Genomic DNA, 19887 nt, shown 5'->3' with positions numbered 1-19887 from the left:
AGAACTTTCAAAAGAATAAAGTCTGAATCCTGTAAGTTGAATTTCAATTAAGGCCTTGACTTATTAAATTTCACTAGGCTCTTACTATTATGTGCAACCTATTAGAAATGCATAGGATTTTATTATCGTATCTTATAATTTAGCTCAATCATTTTTTGTAACCGAGATAAAAATATTTATTAGATCACTGTTTACAAAACAAGCTATACATAACAATTTATATGGAAAACTCGTTTAAATATTGGAGTTATACTTTAACCTAGAAATGAACTAGAAAATATAGCATGTCTAATACTTCTTTAAATGAGCTTCTACAAAAGACAATTAAGGACTTACATACACTTCATTTATACCCAATAGCACATTCTGCTTCGGAGTACGAAACTCTTCTTGAAGAAACAATACAGAGGATACTTCAATTACTAAATTATCATGATAAACTTTATTACGAATTAAATTTGAATGTTTCACCAAGCTGTCCTGACATAGGGTCGTTATCATTGTTATACTATCTTAATAAGTCCTCACCTCACGACTCAGAGCGAATAACAAATTTGAATATTTTCTCTGTTATCCAGTCGTACCAGAATCAAGGAATATATAACAAATCTACAAGATCTTTTGTTCTCAAGCAATTGATTGAAATCCTTTCGGTTAATGATTCCATTTCAGATGAGAAGAAGCCAAAAAGAATAAAAGAATCCTTCTCCACAATATTGGTACGATTTTCTGAACTATTGGATTTCTTTATTAGACTTCATTCTAAATCGGAGGAGAGGTTGGTTTATTATATTAATCAATGCTTTAACTATGAATTAAATCTTTATTCTAATTTGCAGGATAAATTAGATTCTGGATTGAGTTTAGATGACCACGATACAGAAAAAATGGTTTCCTTGTTAGATGACTTTATTGGAAATAAGAACTACGAAGAGAAAGAACAAGACGAAAATAAAGAATTGACAGATACGTCCATCTTTAGTTACGAATCAAACAAATTTGCTTCTGCTGTAGGTATAGCTGAATCACCATTGAATTTCAAATGTAATGATCAAAACTTTTCCAATTTGTACCAGTTGTTCCTTCAAGTATCATCTTTTAAGAGATTTCAAGGGAAATCGAAATATTCATTTAATGATTATTCTAAATATATAAGAATAATGATTAACTTGTATAAAAAATCAACCAACATAGATACAATAGAGATCAACGATTTCGAATACAAAGAAATGAAATTCAATACTTTCTACAATTTTTTTTTAAGTGATCAGTCTAGTCAAGGGCCAATATTACCTACTAAATTTGAAGAAATCAACAAACGAGTAATAATGAAAATAGTGATGTTTCCAGAACTGTATTACGAAAATAAATTTAAATTGCATAATGAGGTAAGTGGGGGAATGAGTAATTACTTAAATCAGCCAGCAAATGATGAAATTCATTTGAGTTATGACAGACTGAAAGATCTGGACCCCGATTTCTTTACTGGTGTGGTTGGGAGTAAAATCGAGAAAGCAGATCAAATTCATACACAACTTAAGTCTACCGATCACTCATATACGAAGGAAGATCAGTTGATTTTAATAAATAATTTAAGGCATATTATTCCCCTATTAAATGAGTTCAATTTTGATTTTAATATTAATTTTCCATCCATTTTGAAATACTACTTGCATTTGCTTTATCAAGAATTCCCGGAAATAAGTAATCAGGAAGATGTGCATTTTGTCGAAAGTATTGTTGCTTTGGTTGATACTATTACTGATTACGAGAATGAAGATGTTACCCTGGAAGAATATAACATAAGAGATACTGTACTTCAATTCTATCAATTGCATACCTATTTGAACAAGGAAGTAATATCGGATGAAGAACCTCCTCGTACCATGTTGATGAAATTATCAATATGTGAATATTACTCGAATTTCAAACTAAGATATGACATCTTTCATAGATGGAACTATAAGACTCTCGCGATTAGCCAGCTCGAATATAATTTAAGTTATGAGTGGCTGCCGAAGAATAATAATTATCTAAAGAAGAAAATTTTAAAAAGGTGGTTTAGCAAAAAGCTTAAGCTTGACAAATTGGAATCAGCGACAACGAACTTTTATGAAAAAGATATTTTGTGTAAGACCTTCAGAGATGTTTGGCTATCACGCTCAATAAAATACAAAGAACTCAATAACAAAGGAAGCTGTCGATATGAAGCAAAGATGTTTAACTTGTGGTATCGCAAGTTGAATTATACCCAAACATTGCAAATTAAGGCAATGAACTTCAATAAAATACACCTTTTGAAGGTCTATTTTAAATATATTTATACTAAATTTCAAAGAAATGAAGATTTATACCTGATAGCCCTTGATAATTATGAGATGTTAATTCATAAAGATAATTCAAGTTTGAAAAGATTGATTATAAATACATGGTATTCTAAAATGAATTTAAAGATTGAACCCAATTTCATTAACAGGAATCAAGAGTATGAACTGCCAACAATTACTCAGTTAAATGTTGCAACTAGTTTAGCTCCTCCTTCAACCTTAAGTGAAAAGTTGCGTAGATTGGGAAATGTCGAAAAATATGTTATATTCTCGAAGTATTTCAAAATTTTAAAGCATGCAAAAAACATGCAACACATCTATAATCAGACTCGAATAAAAAACAATAAGATATTTCTTGAATTCTTTTTCTCTGAGCAATGGTTGAAGAAGACAAAATTGCAAACTAAAGCCAAATATATTATTCAAGAAAAACACATCATGATAAAATCCAATGCATTTCTTCATTGGAAAGAATACAAAAATCTTAATAACATTGCTGATAAGTTTAATAGAAGTAGCATGTTGAAGAAGAGTTTGAGAAAATGGAAATTAGAATCTACAATGACCTCGTTCAGTTTTAACAGCCATGATCGAAGGTCTTTAAAGGAAACTCCAAATTCTAGCAAGTTAAGGTATTATTTTAATAAGTGGTTGTTATCTTATCAACAGAAATACCTTCAATATAAGTCAGAACTGAAACTAAAACTAGAAGCTTTTAAAACAATTAGCAATAAGTTCAAGGTAAATAATGACAATGTATCTCAAGCTATTCAATGTGACATATATAACACCAATTACAGAATTTTAATTAAATGGATCTTCAAGTACAGAAAAAATGAGCTGATGAATACCGTATCAGATTTAAACTTCCAAAGAAAATACTTAAATAAAATAATTGGGAAGCATCATTTATATACAAAAGATTTTGCGTCCATTATCGGAGAATTCGGTCGTGATGATATTTCAGGTAAAAACAGACCTAATTTTAATGATCGTTTAACTTGTTTAGTTGCAATACGTACTTGGCAACGTCGCTATGATTCTAGGTTTCAAATATCTGCAAACTCTAAGATCAAGTTTTTCAACAACACTGTTATAAGTCCAAACCGTATTTCTAAATACTTATTTTTATGGGTCAACAAATACAATGAGAGAGAAACAATAGCTTCATATTTGGATGCTGAGTGCGATAGATTCGTTAGAACATCCTCCTTAAAGAGGGTATTTTTTAACAAATGGGGATCAGCTACACAAGGAAAGTTAAATTTAACTCTTCGTGCGGAAGAGTTTGAAACAAGGCTTCTAAGCAAAAAGTTTTTGGTTATATGGTACGACCAATTCCTTCATGTCAATCGATATTTAAATGAATTAAGTGATGAATTTATAAGCCAAAAAGAAATCCGCAAGTTTAGAGAAACTTTAAGTCATTGGTCGATGAAATACATCAAGAATGTTGAAAGACATCATCAAAGTTGTGTATTATTTGTGAAAAGATGGCAAAATGTAAAGTCAAGATCTATCTTAGAATTGTGGATATATAAATTGAGAGAACGGCAAAACGAGAACCAAATGAGCAATAGCTCTCTCGTCGATAAAGAAAGCAGTTTGATCAATAATCAGTCACCGTTAGCAAAAAAGTCATTAACGAGAAATACCACTAATGCTAACAATAATGATGATTTGAATACCAGCTACTTGTATACTCCATTAAAACCGCGGACTGATGGTGTCCCTTTAACGCCTCATTATTCTAATGGCACGGTTGGAGGCAGTCCTACAAAATTGCAAGAGACAACGTTAAGACTTAAACATGAACGGATAGATGCATTGCGAAAACATTTTGGTAAAGCTAAAGCTACATCCACGCCAAGGAAAGAGCACAAGATTTCAAGCCACAATACTCCATCATTGATTAACCGCAACAATTCAAGATTTATACGACTTTCACCTCCTAAATATAATACCTATAAGCCTATTTTACCACCAAAGCCTCCCAATTTTAGTATAGCAGAAGTGCCATTGCTTGATCAGCTTTCGCCTAATCAAGATAAATCTAGTCTGTCAAAAATTCTGAGTGCTATTACTAACGATAATGAAAAGTCTATAATTGAAACAGCCAAAAGAATGCGGCGCATAACCCCCATTTTTGTTCCAATTGATGATGACATTGATGAACCAAGATTTTCTCCAGTGAAGAAGTTGAAAGAAAAATTAAAGAACAATTTAATTGAAATTTCACCAACTAAGGATACAGGTAGGGTTTGAAAGTCTAATAAATAGTATGTATGTATAAGTTATCAACAAATGTACAGGACAATATAAATATTATTTCTAAATATTCAAGCCGTAAATTCTTTTTCCAACATATTGATTTCGTCATTTATATTTTCTCCTAGATCATTTAAATCAACTTCTTTAAGATCAAAATTGTCATTTTCCATCGACCTATAAGGGATTTGAACTTTCAACTCCTCGATCAATTCGTCTAACCCTTCGTCAGGAGACACCCTTTCGTAGACATATAAATAATCAGTAGTAATTACCATAGAATGTATAAGATTCCTCAAAGTACAAAACTTGATATGAATGAGTTCATCGACAATTTGAGTAAGCAAAGCTGGGATTGTGTAAGAATTTGCTCTCTGTTCTTTTACCAACTGGATTATTGGAATTATTGAAATACCTTTAAATGTATCAGAGACGTATATAGTCTTCCAGTTATTAGAATTGTAGGTGAGTTTTGAACTTGCATGTACCGTGTCCATTTCATTTAGGTTAACTTCTGTAATTAAAATATCAATGTCATTCCAGACAGTCAACAAATCAAATTCATCTTCAGTCTTATCGTATTTTATAGCCGAATTATTATGAATTTCTCCAAACCTGTTGATACCAGACATGCAAGATGCAACATCCATATGAACGAAAAAATTTTGACCTTTACTTTCGTTCATATACCTATTAACAAATAATAATGCATCTCCTCCTGGATAATTGAAGCTAGAGACATACCCCATGATAGCTGATAATAAAATGCCAATTAGCATAAATGCCATGCAGATCAATATTAAAAGCTTATTGAAAATTGAGGTGGACCACTTAATAGATATATTAGAAAATCCATTAGCAGCCAATAATGTCAAAATGGGTATGACGTAAATTATAAACCTCCATTCTTTATGTGGTTGGAATGACATGGCAATAATAAAAAGTAAGGAAGAAACGGATAAAATACGTAAAGAATTTTTAGCAGGATGTGTCACTTCAATTTTTTTCTTATTAGGTACTTTACTGATCGAAGCAGTAGAAATTTTATCATCCGCTGGATCATTCATCAAACCTGGTAATGCAAGGATTAAAATAATTGGTGGTCTAAATATCTGCCAAATGTACTTATTAAAATAAGCTGCCCACGGCTCTGTACCCCATTCGGCTGATTTACCAGAAATAATATTGAATTTGAAGGATACTAATTCAGGAATAAGCCAATAACCCCAAAAGTATGAATCGATAGTGAACGTAGTTATAAGTCCAACAAGCGTACCCACAAATAACATAACGAAATTAAGAAATAGATCACTCTGGCCGAAAATAATGGGCGAGACTAGCGCAATAATGACCCCAAATAATCCAATTTCTAAACGGAAAACGATACCTGTAAAAGACATCCACGTCAAACCAGACATATCGCCAACGATAATCTTACTTATAGCGTAGGATACCAACGGCAATGCAATAAAGTTGGGTAAGGTACGAGACGAATAGTACAATATGTGAAATTGTGAAATGAGTAGTATCATGAACCAAAATCCAATCAGACCCCTACTTTTTGAAATCCTGTCACGCAATGCTATTTGATTGATACTATCACGTATTTTCATAAATGCAAACCCGTTAGCAAACCCTAATACACATCTCACAAGTATTTGAACATCAAGTTGGCTTTGATCCTTCGAAATTAGTTTATTAATACCGACCAATGAAGTGAATGATTGAATAACCTTGACAAATCCTGCTATCACTAAACTTCCAACGAAAGTCCGAGGTACTGAACCAGGAAAATTGTTATGGTCGTAGTTATATGAGACATTCTCCTGTGGAAATACCCCATAGTTAATTATATCATGAATTGCTTGAATATTAAATGATTCTTCCACCTTGGTATAAGGTGATATTAACAGATGATATACAATTATCCCCAAAAGGATTATATCTAGCAATTTGTTATATTTATACATAATCGATTGCCTTTATATGTAAAGCAAAACAGTCTCTATGAATAATTTATCAAAATATTAAATTTCAAGCGTTTTGAGCCGTACTGCGACCATTTGAAAGGGAATCTTTTCGCCATAGATATAATTTGTAGCCATATATTAAAATCTATTTATGAAAAATGGATGATATACCTGATTTGGTTGAAGAATTGCCTGAAGATTTCAAGGAAATTTCTGGAGGATCTAGTAATAATAAACTAGAAGAGGTTGGCAAAATCCCTTCACCTCCTGCAAGACAAATAGAGGAACTTGAAATCACTGATGAGAAGAAAAAGATCCCGATTACAATTATTACTGGGTATCTAGGATCTGGAAAATCTACTCTATTAGAAATGATTGGTAAAAGTTCAAAAAAGAGATTGGCTATAATTTTGAATGAGTTTGGGGACTCATCAGCAATTGAGAAGGCCATCACAGTAAAGGATGCCGAAAAAAATGAATCAGTGCAAGAATGGCTCGATTTGGGTAATGGATGCCTTTGCTGCACGGTAAAAGATAATGGTGTTCTTGCAATAGAGCAGTTAATTGAAAATTCTAGAGGTAAAATTGATTATATTTTGTTAGAAACTACAGGTGTTGCTGATCCAGCACCAATAGCCAAGATGTTTTGGATAGATGAAGGATTATCATCCAACGTCTATATAGATGGAGTCGTTACTGTCTTGGACGCACAAAACATCCTTAAGTGTTTGGACGATGTTGGTGGGCATTGGCATAGAGAGAATAAGCATTTGAAAGTTAGTCAAAGTGTCAATGCCGATGATCTCACGGAGGAGGAGATCGAAGATGAGAGGAAAAAGTTAGAGGAAGGTTTAACGACTGCCCATTTACAGATTGCCTTAGCTGATACAATCTTAATAAACAAGGTGGACACATTGCAAGATGAATCTTATGATGAAAAGATTCAAGCTATTGTAGATAAGATTAAAGGAATAAACTCCAGCACACCTATTCACACGACAAGTTTTGGTGATATAGATGTAGATAAGATCTTGGATTTACATGCATTTGAGGCAAACACAGAAAAATTAACACAATCGATAAATTATATGAATAACTCAACCTATCATGACGACAGAATTGCCACTGTAACTATAACCTTTCCCTTTTTTGAGAACAATGAATTCAACAAGATTGAGTCGTTTATTCAATATGTTCTCTGGGAAAACACTGCTAATCACAACCCTATCGAAATCCATAGAATTAAAGGAATATTGGTCAACAGAAGCGGAAATGAAGATTTTGATGTAAGAGTGATACAGGGTGTTAGAGAGACCTATGATATCATTGAAGGAGGAAGACTAGTCGATGGAATCACACAAAATAAACTAGTGTTTATTGGCAAGAACTTAAACTATGATGATTTATACTCTGAATTACAAAATTACTTACAAAAGTAGCATAAAGGACATTTACTGATTTTAGATGCAAATTTTATAAACATCTCCATATTTCTAACAATCTAAATAGTATGGTTTACAATTTTTCTTACAAATGTTTAATGTTACTCTATTTATCTATTTTTGTCTATTTCAGTCAAAAAGTTTACAAAATTCACAAAAGTTCAAAAACTATTCATAATATTTTCACGCTTGGTTCACCCCACTAATCTCAATGTATAGACTTAACTAGTTAATCAATGAATACATATTGCTCCTATACAATCAATGATGTAGACAAACCTATACACCTGCAACCGTTAATATATATGGGGTCTTTGTGTCTAGTTGCGAAAAAAGTCTAAAAAACTTTTTGAGGCGCTCACGACTTTAAATTAGATTCACTCTCATCGACAATTCAATATATTTAAAATGAAGCCAACATAGATACAAAGGGCCTAAGTTTTCTGATATAAGCATTAGGTGATATGTCAGAGAACCCAGAATCATCTAAAGGGTCAACTCCTAAAGTTGAAGGAGCCGAAAAAGTTAACAAGCCGCCAGTCAAAAAAGGATGGTCGAATCCAGCATTAAGAATGATGGGAATTCCAAGAATATCATTACCCTCTAGGAATTGGATGATTTTTTGGACTTTACTTGCCAGTGTTGGTGGGGGTGTAGCATATGACAAATATCAACAAAAGCAAATAAGAAAGAAATGGATGGAAAAGTTTAGACCTTTAGGAGAAGAAGCATACAGATCGGATAGAATACCAAGAAAATTATCAGTTTTCATAGCACCACCTCCAAACGACTACTTAGATTCATCGATGATGTATTTCAGGAAGTACGTTAAGCCTATATTAAATGCTAGTGCCATTGATTTTGATGTTTTCACGGAGAACAGACAAGGTGATATCAGGGCAGCTGTCGCAGAGAGAATTAGAGAATTAAGAACCGAGACTATTGAAAACGCCAAAAAAGCCCGCGAAGAAGCGATACAGAAGCAGTATGATGTATCATGGACGAAATTTTTCAAGCAAGATGTTCCAAACTTTTTTGCTCTGAAATTTCAAAGAAATTCCAAAGAGGAAGAAGTTTTAATCAACAGTAATGACTTGTACTCACCAAAGGACGTATTGGGCTTTTATTACTTGAACGAACCAATTGAAGCTAAAAGAGAGGATGAATTGAATCCGTTCGAAGCTGGTGGGGTTATTTGTATCGGAAGAGGTGCATACAAAGAATATATGACCGGGGTCCATGAAGGATTATTAGGTCCATTAGAAGCACCAGTAGAAATTAAAACGATCCCAGAAGCTGATTCTCAACTGACTGAAAACGAAATTAAAACGATCACTGAAGCTGATTCTCAACTGACTGGAATCGAAATTGCAACCGCGCAGACCAACGACGAATCGAGAACAGTAACAGAATTACCAGTGGTACCAGTTGATTCCGAATCACCATCTAGCAATGTGAGCGCACAAGACAATGTACCAGAAACTCCATTAGAGACAGAAGAAAAAACTCAAAATACAGATGAAGAAGAAGACGAAAAACCAGTACCCAAGCCATTCATTACTGCGGACGAATATCCTACAGCAGTCTATGCACCAGAGTTCCAAAACGAAACTCTCATCAAGAATAAAAAGAATGTTCCAGTCTTATTTGAACAGCCTGTTTACGTATTTCCATTGCCAATTATATCTGGATTTTTGAACACTCACCGTAAGATATATGCATTTTTCACAAGAAGGAATGTTGCCGAAGACTTCGGCGTTAGAACTTCTGCTGTTGTGCACAACGTATCGAGACCATTTGTCTATAAGGACCAGTTTATGGCTAAGGAAGAGGAATTGGAATGGCCTAAGAAATGGGTGGCTACTGGTAAAGAAAAGAATTCTGAATGGGTCCAGGAGTTAGTGACCGACGAAAGAGTTACAGCAAGAATGAAGGTGTTTGATGTCCTGTTATTGGATGCAAAGCCGATTGATAACACAATTGAGAAGCCAAAGACTAACGAATAGTTTGTATATAGTAATGTATTGTTTGTTAGTTTATCCTCTGTAGTTTAATGCAGCCACGATGCATTATTTGGTGCGAAGCATACTTCAACAGAGAGTGCTGAACTAAAGGAATGACAGAAATCAAAGACATGCACAAGAAATATGAAAGTGCTTGATGGCTTTGCTTGCATTTAAACTATTTGTAATAAGTCTGGGATTTACCATGTACCTATCTATTTTCTTTTGGTTGTGCCGTTAGTTATCGGATAAATAACTTGACTGTATTTGACTATGCAGATACATTCACAACTTAGAGAAACGGGACTTTGCATATTTACACCTTTCATATTCAATGAGGAAACCATTTCCGACCGATAACGAATATTATTTTTTGCATCTCTTTTGGTATGGTCTTGCCGGGCCATATCTCTTTATCTACACGGATCATCTCCTTCCAGTTTCTTCGGAGATCTCCACAAACTAGGAATCCAGGAATCAACGCACTCCCAAGCACTGGCACCACTTCGCTATCGCATCTATGTTTCCTCTACAATACTCCCAAAATAAACCAGACGTAGAACCCCCAATGGTTCCCCACTAGTTGCAACCTTCATCGACAAGCCAATTTTGGGGTTCTCCGTACAATCACATCAGCACAGATAACAACCACTGTGTCCTATTACGGCCTCCCCCTCCTCCGACATCGTCAACGCACTAGTGCATAGGTCTAACCAGAAGAGTTGGCATCCGGCCTTTGTCCAAGACACAACCATACACCAAGGCCCATACACCACACGTAATTGGCCAACCGGGCTCAACCGATTTCTACTTGCTTTAGCGTTCATTCGGCATCTATCTCACCCGTTCGTTTCGTTCGTTCTCACCCATTCGTCTCACCCATTCTTCTCGCTCGTTCGTCTCTCACATATTCTGTTGCCACCCAGTCATAATCCAATGGCGGAGCCCCTGACCGCTTCACTTCGTGTAATATGTCGAAGCCTTTCTCTCGGCCCACTCCCAAGCATTCCGTAACTCTATGTAGAGGACTCACCAGTCTGTTCGCGCAATTCCTGTATTTTCCGAAGTTTGGATGATTAGGACCCGTTGATTTGGCACTGATAAGAAGATTACCTAAGCCGTATCCACCCAATCATGCTGATTCAACCGTTGATCATCGAATCCTGTGACTCGGAAGAAAAAGGCAATTGAAGAAATCTTGAAGTCATCCGTGCATTTTGTGTAACCTCCGCTACAGGCGAATCGTCGGAAATTCATTTTATTGGATGGAGATTTGATAGAAACAGAAAGGTTGAATCATCAAGGGCTACAATCACAGATTCCAATATGGTTGAAAAATTTTGGTACGCAGGTAGGACTCCGGGGAATATTATATAAATAGTGGTTGGAACCAGGTAGAAAATTGACATGAAAGTTTTCAAAAAGTATAGTCTATCTCGACAATTTCTTATAACAACAAGTCAACAAAATGGTCTTACCACACGAACCAGAATTCCAACAAGCTTACAATGAATTAGTTTCTGCTTTAGAAGATTCCACTTTATTCACCGAAAAGCCAGAATACAAGAAGGTTATTCCAGTTGTTTCTGTCCCAGAAAGAATTATCCAATTCAGAGTTGCATGGGAAAACGATAATGGTGACGTTGAAGTTAACAACGGTTACAGAGTGCAATTCAACTCTGCCTTAGGTCCATACAAGGGTGGTTTAAGATTCCACCCATCTGTCAACTTGTCTATCTTGAAGTTCTTAGGTTTCGAACAAATCTTCAAGAACGCTTTGACCGGTTTATCCATGGGTGGTGGTAAAGGTGGTTGTGACTTCAACCCAAAGGGTAGAACCGACTCCGAAATCAGAAGATTCTGTGTTGCCTTCATGAGACAATTAGCCAGATACATTGGTAGTGACACTGATGTTCCAGCTGGTGATATTGGTGTTGGTGGCCGTGAAGTTGGTTTCATGTTCGGTGCCTACAAGCAAATGCAAAACAACTGGTCTGGTATCTTAACCGGTAAGGGCTTAAGCTGGGGTGGTTCTTTAATCCGTCCAGAAGCTACTGGTTACGGTGTCGTCTACTACGTTGAAAAGATGATTGAAAAGGCCACTAACGGTAAGGAATCCTTCAAGGGTAAGAGAGTTGCCATTTCCGGTTCCGGTAATGTTGCTCAATACGCTGCCTTAAAGGTTATTGAATTAGGTTCCACTGTTGTTTCCTTATCTGACTCTAAGGGTTGTATCATCTCCCAAACTGGTATTACCCCAGAACAAATCAAGGCTATCGCTGAAGCTAAGGTTCAATTCAAGACCTTAGAACAAATCATCAAGGACACCCCAACCCTCTTCTCTGGCTCTAACGAAGTCCAATACATTGCTGGTGTTCGTCCATGGACTCACTGTGGTCAAGTTGATGTCGCTTTACCATCTGCTACTCAAAATGAAGTTTCTGGTGAAGAAGCCAAGGCTTTAGTTGAAGCTGGTTGTAAGTTCATCGCTGAAGGTTCCAATATGGGTTCCACCAAGGAAGCTATTGATGTCTTCGAAGCCAACAGATCTAAGAGCGTTTGGTACGCTCCAGGTAAGGCTGCCAACTGTGGTGGTGTTGCCGTCTCAGGTTTAGAAATGGCCCAAAACTCTCAAAGAGTCACCTGGTCTGCTGAAGAAGTTGACCAAAAGTTGAAGAACATCATGTACACTTGTTTCGAAAACTGTTACTCTACTGCTGTTAAGTATTCTGCTGAAAAGGATGCCGAAGATTTACCATCTTTATTAAAGGGTGCTAACATTTCCGGTTTCATCAAGGTTGCTGATGCTATGTTTGACCAAGGTGAAGTTTTTTAAATAGAGTCTTACCTTAAAAATTTGTCATTTCAGTTCTCTCCATATATTATTATTTAGTTACTTTTTGATTTGCATTGCAAATAAATATTGGGTATCATTTTTGAAATTACAACTGTAGGCATTGGTAAATTGATAAAAGGGTAGTTTAAGTATTGCGCGTATGTTCTTGATTTTTCATAAAAAACGTTAGTGAAAAAATAGGGAACATTTTTATACCATGGATTCTGAAGGCATTTCGCATAACAATGTGCCCCAAGATGAATCAATAATAACTGGGAGTATAGATCTACCGGAATATTTTCCTTTGAATCAAAGCTTGGTGAAAGATTTCGAGAGAACTGGTCGATTGCAAACAAAAGTTGATCAAACAATTAAAGAATCTATCAACAATATATTATCACAAACAGAAGAGTATTTAAAGTTCTTGTTAGATGATGAAAACTTGACTAGTATGGATCTTGATTCCAAGTTTTTCAGTACTAATTTAATAACCTTGGAAAGTTTACTAAAGTCACAATATGAATTAGGTATATGGAAGAAATCTGTAGAGGAATCTAAGTTAAAAATACGACTGAAACAGCGCCAGGAAGTAGAGCTAAACCTCGAGTCCTTAGAGTATTATCAGAACCAAGTCGATGAAGATCATTTTGGCGATTTAATGAAGAAAGAATATGACGAGTATCGAGATATACATAATCAAGAGACTTCGTTCCAAACCATCCTTGCAACAAATGACTCTTATAAATATTTGAAAAATGTTGCCTTCATACTACAAAACCCACAACACCCCTTACCAGAGGAGGCTGAGGATGATGAGTTGGAAGTCGCTGGTGGTAAGATATCTTTGAAGGATCCATTATCGCTTAATTATTACCATACACCGTTGATCTCCAAGAAATGTGGTCATATATTTGAGCAAGATACTATATTTGATTATCTTAATAATAATAGCAAATGTCCAGTGGATGGATGTGGTGCAGTCTTGACTAGGAATGATTTAAAACCTGATAAGATTATGACTTTGAGAGTTAAAGCTCATTTGCTAAAAGACAAAACAAAAAAACCTCAGGCAAACGTCGACAGATTATGATAGAGTCCCTGCATACCTTGGGAGAGTTTCTCTTCGTTATATATACTATTTATCGTGAATATATACTCTTCATCTTATACTGATAAGCAAATTTATTCACGTGTCTGGATGAAAATATAAAATTAGAATATAATCGGTATATTGTAAACTTAACAACATTAGTTAGCTATATGTGATCATGCTGGAGAATCACGGACAGCCCCATCCTGTGGATATACCTGTGACAGATCTTGATGAGACGGATGATGTCATATTTAATCAACAATTACATGAAGAATCCAGTACCTCCCGAGATGACTATAGTGCTGAATCTATTGATAATTTAGATTATGAATTTGTTGATAGTTTCAATAGGAAAGATTCATTGATGTCACGTCTCGCTTCATATCTCAAGCCTAAAACTAATTACTTGAGAAATTATGAGATGCTAAGTGTTGAAGACACAGAAATCGATGGAGTCAGTGATAGACCTTCAATTCATGATGACAGACAAGGGAGGTCTTTGAGAGATTACAAAATCGATCTTTTGTATAAAAGGATCAAGAGAACGATTGTAATGGGTATTATGACCATTTTGATTTTAATGATCATTGCTTTTTGTTTCTCCAGAAAAAATAAGGGTTCTTTTATGAACTCAAAATCAAACAACAAGAGAATCTTGTCGAACTCAACCCATGAATTTTATCCTACTACTTTAGTGATATCATTAGATGGGTTTCATCCGCATTATATTAACCCTCACTTGACTCCGACTTTACATGAAATGATGCTCAACGATTATGGTGCTCCTTACATGATTCCCTCATTTCCATCTTCTACTTTTCCTAATCACTGGACATTGGTAACTGGGTTATACCCATCTGAACATGGTATTGTTGGAAATACATTTTTTGACCCAAAGTTAGACAAGCAGTTTGTTAATACCAACCCAAAGCAAGGTGGCTTGGATCCAGATTTTTGGCAAGGTGGTGAGCCTATATGGTCTACAGCATTTAAACAAGGAGTAAATTCCGCAATTCACATGTGGCCAGGAAGTGAGGTAAATGGGGTAGGAATTGGAGGTGGTCCACTAGAAGTAGATAGATATAATGGCTCAGAAGTTTTATCTTCAAAAGTTAACCGAGTTATGAATTGGCTAGATAAGGATGAAATAGAAACGAGACCCGAGTTAATTTTAACTTATGTACCGACAATTGATCAATTTGGCCATAAATTTGGAATTAATGGTTCAGACCTTAAGAGTGCATTAAGCTATGTCGATGACTTCGTAGATTTGATGCAAATGGAGTTGAAGAAAAGAAATTTAAAAGACATTGTGAATTTGATCATAGTGAGTGATCATGGCATGGCACCGACCTCTAATAATAGACTACTTTATTTAGATGACGTGATAGATATGAAAATGATAGAGCATGTGGACGGATGGCCACTTTTTGGTTTAAGACCATCATCAGAATTTTCAACAGACGATATTCAAAATGAAATAATGAAAAATATTGAAAATGTTGATCCTGCCTTGAGAGATCATTACAGTATACTTAGAACTGAAGGTATGCCTAAGGAATGGCAGTTTGGGGGAAAAGAATTTGATCATAAGTTCAATTATAGATTAGCCCCAATATGGATAATCCCAGATGTTGGTTATGTTGTCACTACCAAGAAGCAAATGGAAGACAATAATTTTGATTATAAGCCAAAAGGAGTACACGGGTATAATAACACTGAGTTATTGATGAGGGCATTGTTCTTAGGTAGTGGACCATACTTTCGTGAAAAGTTACCAGAGTCTCTGTACAACAATAAAATAAAGCCGTTCCCTAATACAGAGGTTTACAATTTAATTTGTGATACCTTAGACTTGGTACCTGCTCCTAATAATGGCACTTCCCCAAAAGACTCGATTAGTACCTTGTTATCCTCTTCGAATTTGTTACCTTACGACTGGACGGATAATCTCCAGTATCCAGACTTACCTTTTGAAGTTGAGCATGTAGTTGAAGACGCTACATATGATCTCTTATGGAAAAAACAATCTAGAGAAAAGCCTACCACAATCTCAATTAGTACTAATATGCATCCATACGAGTCATTAGTTTCTGAAGAGTCCCTGTTATCTTCAATGGATGTTGTAATGGTTCCAAAGCCAACTGATCTCTTTGATTCAGAACCTACACAATCTGGTGAAGGAACTTCTCATAATCTATGGGAAGAAATTGATGATAAACTTGAAGATATACTGGATAAGATTGGTGAATCATTACAAGATACGATAGATAAAGTAGATGATTGGATTGATGATGCTTTAGGTAATGATAAAAGTGAGTTGGACGTTAAATAGGTGGTCATATATGGGGGAGATATTTGAATTAAATAAACTTGAAAAATATACAATATAGATTTTATATGACTAACGTAGGCTAAAATTATTGCAAAAATTGTCGAGAATGATGCATAATCTCCTGACTAATTTTTTAAATTATCATTAAGAACATTTGAAAGGAATTGTAGTTTTGGAAAGTCTGTTGTATCATTGATGTGTTGAGGAGATTTAAGAGGGGAAGGTTCATTAGTAGTTTTAAGAAATGGTGAGTTAGAATGAAGCTCACGAATACTTCCACTAGTTGGAGTTCCCAAGTTCGAATCATCATGCAGATTTTCAATTGAATCATCGGAAGTTTTGTGATTAGATAGAGATTGGAGTAAGTTGTCTGTACTCTCTTTATTACTATTTGCTGTTGCATTATGATTCGGAAAAATGTCAGCGCAATCTTGACATAACTTAATAATTAAGGACTTGGGCAAATTCATAAATGGTGTGGACTTAATAAACACAGACCAACTATTCCGTATAATCTCAATTATCTTTGCAACCAAAATTTCTTCATTTGATATCAACCCATTCATCCAAATTTTTAAGATAGCGTCTAAAATATCATCTAAATCATTACATGTATTCTCGACAACAAAATCACTCAACTTCTTGTATAAAAATGACAATAATTTCACTCTTAGTTGTGGTAACTCGTACAAATTTGATAAAATAAGTACACCAGAATAATCGATTAGTGTACATAACGGCAGTTCAAATTCTCTCAAATCGATCTTGTCAGTATACAAATAAAACACAAGGCCCCTTACCCACGAGTAAGGTTCAGGAATAAACATTTTATTTGATATTGCCTCAGTCATGCCGCTATCAATGAGCCTTCTAAAATGCTTCCATCTAGCCAATAGAATAGATTTATGAACTTTGATACTCTTTAGAGTATCACTAAGTATCTCTTGGTTCGTAATCGAGTTATTTATTATATCAATATATTTATCTGGACATTTGTTATACTCCTCCATGACCACTTCGTCTTTGAAGGTGATAATTTCAAAATCTGTGAATTCCTCATTGATGAGTAAATTAAGGAAATCATCAGACATAGATGGGAGACTCTTTTCAGGTTCAGAAATGCCTAAATCTGATAACTTAATTTCAAGTAGTGAATGAAGCTTTGCATTATCATCATCTTGATCATGATCAAGATCAAGATCGTGATTATAATCATTTTCATGGTCTTGCGTCAGATCGTCATCCTCTCTCTCACTTGGACTTGTTATTACATCTCCACCATTATTCTCGTCCTCAAAATTATTTTCCGATCCATCATGTCTGAGATATGATTCAACTGTCAGGCCTAATAAGAATAAAGATTCCAGACCTCTCACAAATGCATGCTTCCATGAATACGTAGCTATATTTTTATTTTTCAGCCCCAAAGTAAGTTCTATAATTTCCCGATTAATTAAAGGAATATGCTTAAAATCTGCTAGATCATAATACGATATATTATAATCATTATGTGAGCTGGCCTGTGGCAAACTTATTTCAATCTCTGTTGAAGGGAATATTTTTGCCCCGGTATAAATTCTTTCATACATGGAGCCTCCACTTTGCAGATAAGGGTATTCATTGGCAAGTTTCAACTCATTTTTATCTTCATGAGACTCATTGAATACAGGTTTTCGTAATAAGGAAACCTTTCCGATACTTTGATCGTTCAAGGAAATATATGTCATGCAATCAACTACATGATTCATGTCTTTGTCCAATCCACCGAATGCGAATATTTTATCTTTGTAGACTTTAATATAGTGATCAAATCTTGAAACGAATTTTATAGGTCCGCTCCAAACTCCAGAAACTAGGTCGTAGCAATACAAATCATCTAATGGCATAGAATCAACCAAGCCACCACTGATATAAACCTTAGAACCATCAGGCGATAAGCAGCAAGCATGACGGTATCTAGAAGATGGCGCATTATTCAATGTGAAACTAGGTGGGCCTATCCATGTTTTGTCATGTACATTATATATCATCATTAAGCTATCTTTTCTGAATGTTGAATCATCTGATACTGCTGTCCTTTGCATTGATTCAGGAAATTCATCAGGAATACCCCCAAAAACTAAGACATTGCCTTGTCCTATATAGACTGCCAGATGGCCTTCTCGAAATAATCCTATATGCTTATCATCAACCTCCCATCTCTTACTTTCCATATTCAAGAGGTAGACGTTACTATCTAGATTATCCAATTCATCAAAACCACCAAATAAAAATACATAATCTGTATCTGAGCAAGGGACAATAGTAGCCCTTGTATTATAAAGAGGAATAGTTCCATGCGTTTCGTAGATCGTCAATGCATCTGGCCCCTTTGGTGGGGCAATTGTTTGATGGTTATGCCATATTTGCAGCATGGCAAAATATATATATCAAAATCTTCTACCTAGTAAATTCCGTATATGGAAAGTAACAAAGTGATTCACACCTTCTTTAATAGTGATTAGTGAATTCGTAGATGTGAAATAACGATTTAAGTCTATAAGTACTACAGTATGAGTCTGTATGATAAGATTAGATATTTGAGATTCAATCACGTGTAATTTTAAGAGTATATATGTAACTAGAACTATTACCAAGTTTCGTATGGATCTTTATCAGTCTTACTGATAATAATCTCAGCATCTGATAATTCTTCCTGTAACTGTTTTTTCATGACAGACAAAAATGCTCTTTCGGTATTAGAATGGTTGCATGCAATGATCGATGATCCAGTTTCAGTGAAATACAAGGCTTCATGGTGGGATAACTCACCCGTGTAGAATAAATCAGCTTCCACACCTCTAAAGACAGAACCGCCAGAACCAGCACAAATGGCGATTTTACTGATTTGGTGGTCTTTATCTTGGCCTCTAGCAGGAGCGACTTGGACGTAAGGCAAGTTTAAACTAGCTTTAACGTTTTTGACTAAGTCTGCTAAAGAGACAGGATTAGATAATGTGACCAATCTACCCATACCACAATCTTCCTCATTTTGATCAGGCTCGATAGTTTCTCTAGATTGTTGGTTCAAGCCTTTCAAAATTCCATCTGCTAGGAAATCGTTAACACCACCTTTAGCACTGTCAACAGCAGTATGTGGGCAATAGACACTGATATTATTTTGTATAAGCTTAATCAAGGACTTCTGTTGAGGATCTTGAGGAGTAATTGATTTAAGGCCTTTAAAAATAAATGGATGATATGCCATAATTATATTAGATTTGGACTTGATAGCCTCATCTGCTACTGCTTGAGTCAAGTCAATGGTCAATAATATACGAATACTATCAGAAGCGACCTCATCAGAACTCGAATCAACTAATAAACCGGTATTATCCCAACTTTTATCTGCCAACCTAGTTGGATAGAACTTTTGAACTAATTTGATTGTTAGTACTGTGTCCAATTGAAACATAAAAGCATTATAATGATCATAAAAGGTACCGGAAATACATACTAGCATTCACGACTGATTTAACTGCGTTTTTGGACATTATTTCAAATGATGATAAATAATGAAATGATGTTTGAACTTCTTAAGAACTGAAAAATTATAATCTTTGTTGCGATAACT

General features: G+C 35.1%; 9 protein-coding genes across 9 annotated transcripts; 6 read left to right on the top strand and 3 right to left on the bottom strand.

The window, feature by feature from the left end:
• Positions 1 to 284: 284 nt before the first annotated feature.
• Positions 285 to 4592, top strand: SFI1 (Sfi1p; the record flags this gene model as incomplete). Its single annotated transcript, XM_015612540.1, has 1 exon — positions 285 to 4592. The coding sequence occupies one exon, from the start codon at positions 285 to 287 to the stop codon at positions 4590 to 4592; it is 4308 nt and encodes a 1435-aa protein (XP_015466627.1).
• Positions 4593 to 4666: 74 nt separating this feature from the next.
• ECM39 (dolichyl-P-Man:Man(7)GlcNAc(2)-PP-dolichol alpha-1,6-mannosyltransferase) lies at positions 4667 to 6565 on the bottom strand (the record flags this gene model as incomplete). Its single annotated transcript, XM_015612539.1, has 1 exon — positions 4667 to 6565. The coding sequence occupies one exon, from the start codon at positions 6563 to 6565 to the stop codon at positions 4667 to 4669; it is 1899 nt and encodes a 632-aa protein (XP_015466626.1).
• A 158-nt stretch (positions 6566 to 6723) lies between these two features.
• On the top strand, positions 6724 to 8004 carry AC631_03709 (uncharacterized protein; the record flags this gene model as incomplete). The annotated part of the gene is made up of 1 exon (XM_015612538.1): positions 6724 to 8004. The coding sequence occupies one exon, from the start codon at positions 6724 to 6726 to the stop codon at positions 8002 to 8004; it is 1281 nt and encodes a 426-aa protein (XP_015466625.1).
• Positions 8005 to 8471: 467 nt separating this feature from the next.
• TIM54 (Tim54p) lies at positions 8472 to 10013 on the top strand (the record flags this gene model as incomplete). The annotated part of the gene is made up of 1 exon (XM_015612537.1): positions 8472 to 10013. One exon carries the CDS (start codon positions 8472 to 8474, stop codon positions 10011 to 10013), a length of 1542 nt encoding a protein of 513 aa, XP_015466624.1.
• A 1465-nt stretch (positions 10014 to 11478) lies between these two features.
• GDH3 (glutamate dehydrogenase (NADP(+))) lies at positions 11479 to 12846 on the top strand (the record flags this gene model as incomplete). Its single annotated transcript, XM_015612536.1, has 1 exon — positions 11479 to 12846. The coding sequence occupies one exon, from the start codon at positions 11479 to 11481 to the stop codon at positions 12844 to 12846; it is 1368 nt and encodes a 455-aa protein (XP_015466623.1).
• Positions 12847 to 13063: 217 nt separating this feature from the next.
• MMS21 (SUMO ligase) lies at positions 13064 to 13936 on the top strand (the record flags this gene model as incomplete). Its single annotated transcript, XM_015612535.1, has 1 exon — positions 13064 to 13936. The coding sequence occupies one exon, from the start codon at positions 13064 to 13066 to the stop codon at positions 13934 to 13936; it is 873 nt and encodes a 290-aa protein (XP_015466622.1).
• Positions 13937 to 14114: 178 nt separating this feature from the next.
• On the top strand, positions 14115 to 16274 carry AC631_03705 (nucleotide diphosphatase/phosphodiesterase; the record flags this gene model as incomplete). The annotated part of the gene is made up of 1 exon (XM_015612534.1): positions 14115 to 16274. One exon carries the CDS (start codon positions 14115 to 14117, stop codon positions 16272 to 16274), a length of 2160 nt encoding a protein of 719 aa, XP_015466621.1.
• Positions 16275 to 16399: 125 nt separating this feature from the next.
• AC631_03704 (uncharacterized protein) lies at positions 16400 to 18688 on the bottom strand (the record flags this gene model as incomplete). The annotated part of the gene is made up of 1 exon (XM_015612533.1): positions 16400 to 18688. The coding sequence occupies one exon, from the start codon at positions 18686 to 18688 to the stop codon at positions 16400 to 16402; it is 2289 nt and encodes a 762-aa protein (XP_015466620.1).
• Positions 18689 to 18903: 215 nt separating this feature from the next.
• NIF3 (Nif3p) lies at positions 18904 to 19807 on the bottom strand (the record flags this gene model as incomplete). Its single annotated transcript, XM_015612532.1, has 2 exons — positions 18904 to 19691; positions 19771 to 19807. 2 exons carry the CDS (start codon positions 19805 to 19807, stop codon positions 18904 to 18906), a joined length of 825 nt encoding a protein of 274 aa, XP_015466619.1.
• Between the last annotated feature and the right edge of the window lie 80 nt (positions 19808 to 19887).

Source organism: Debaryomyces fabryi (assembly GCF_001447935.2).
Source record: "Debaryomyces fabryi strain CBS 789 chromosome Unknown contig00084, whole genome shotgun sequence".
Taxonomy (NCBI): Eukaryota; Fungi; Ascomycota; class Pichiomycetes; order Serinales; family Debaryomycetaceae; genus Debaryomyces; species Debaryomyces fabryi.
Note: the sequence above shows the minus strand (reverse complement) of the source record. Positions and strands in the feature narration are given on the sequence as shown.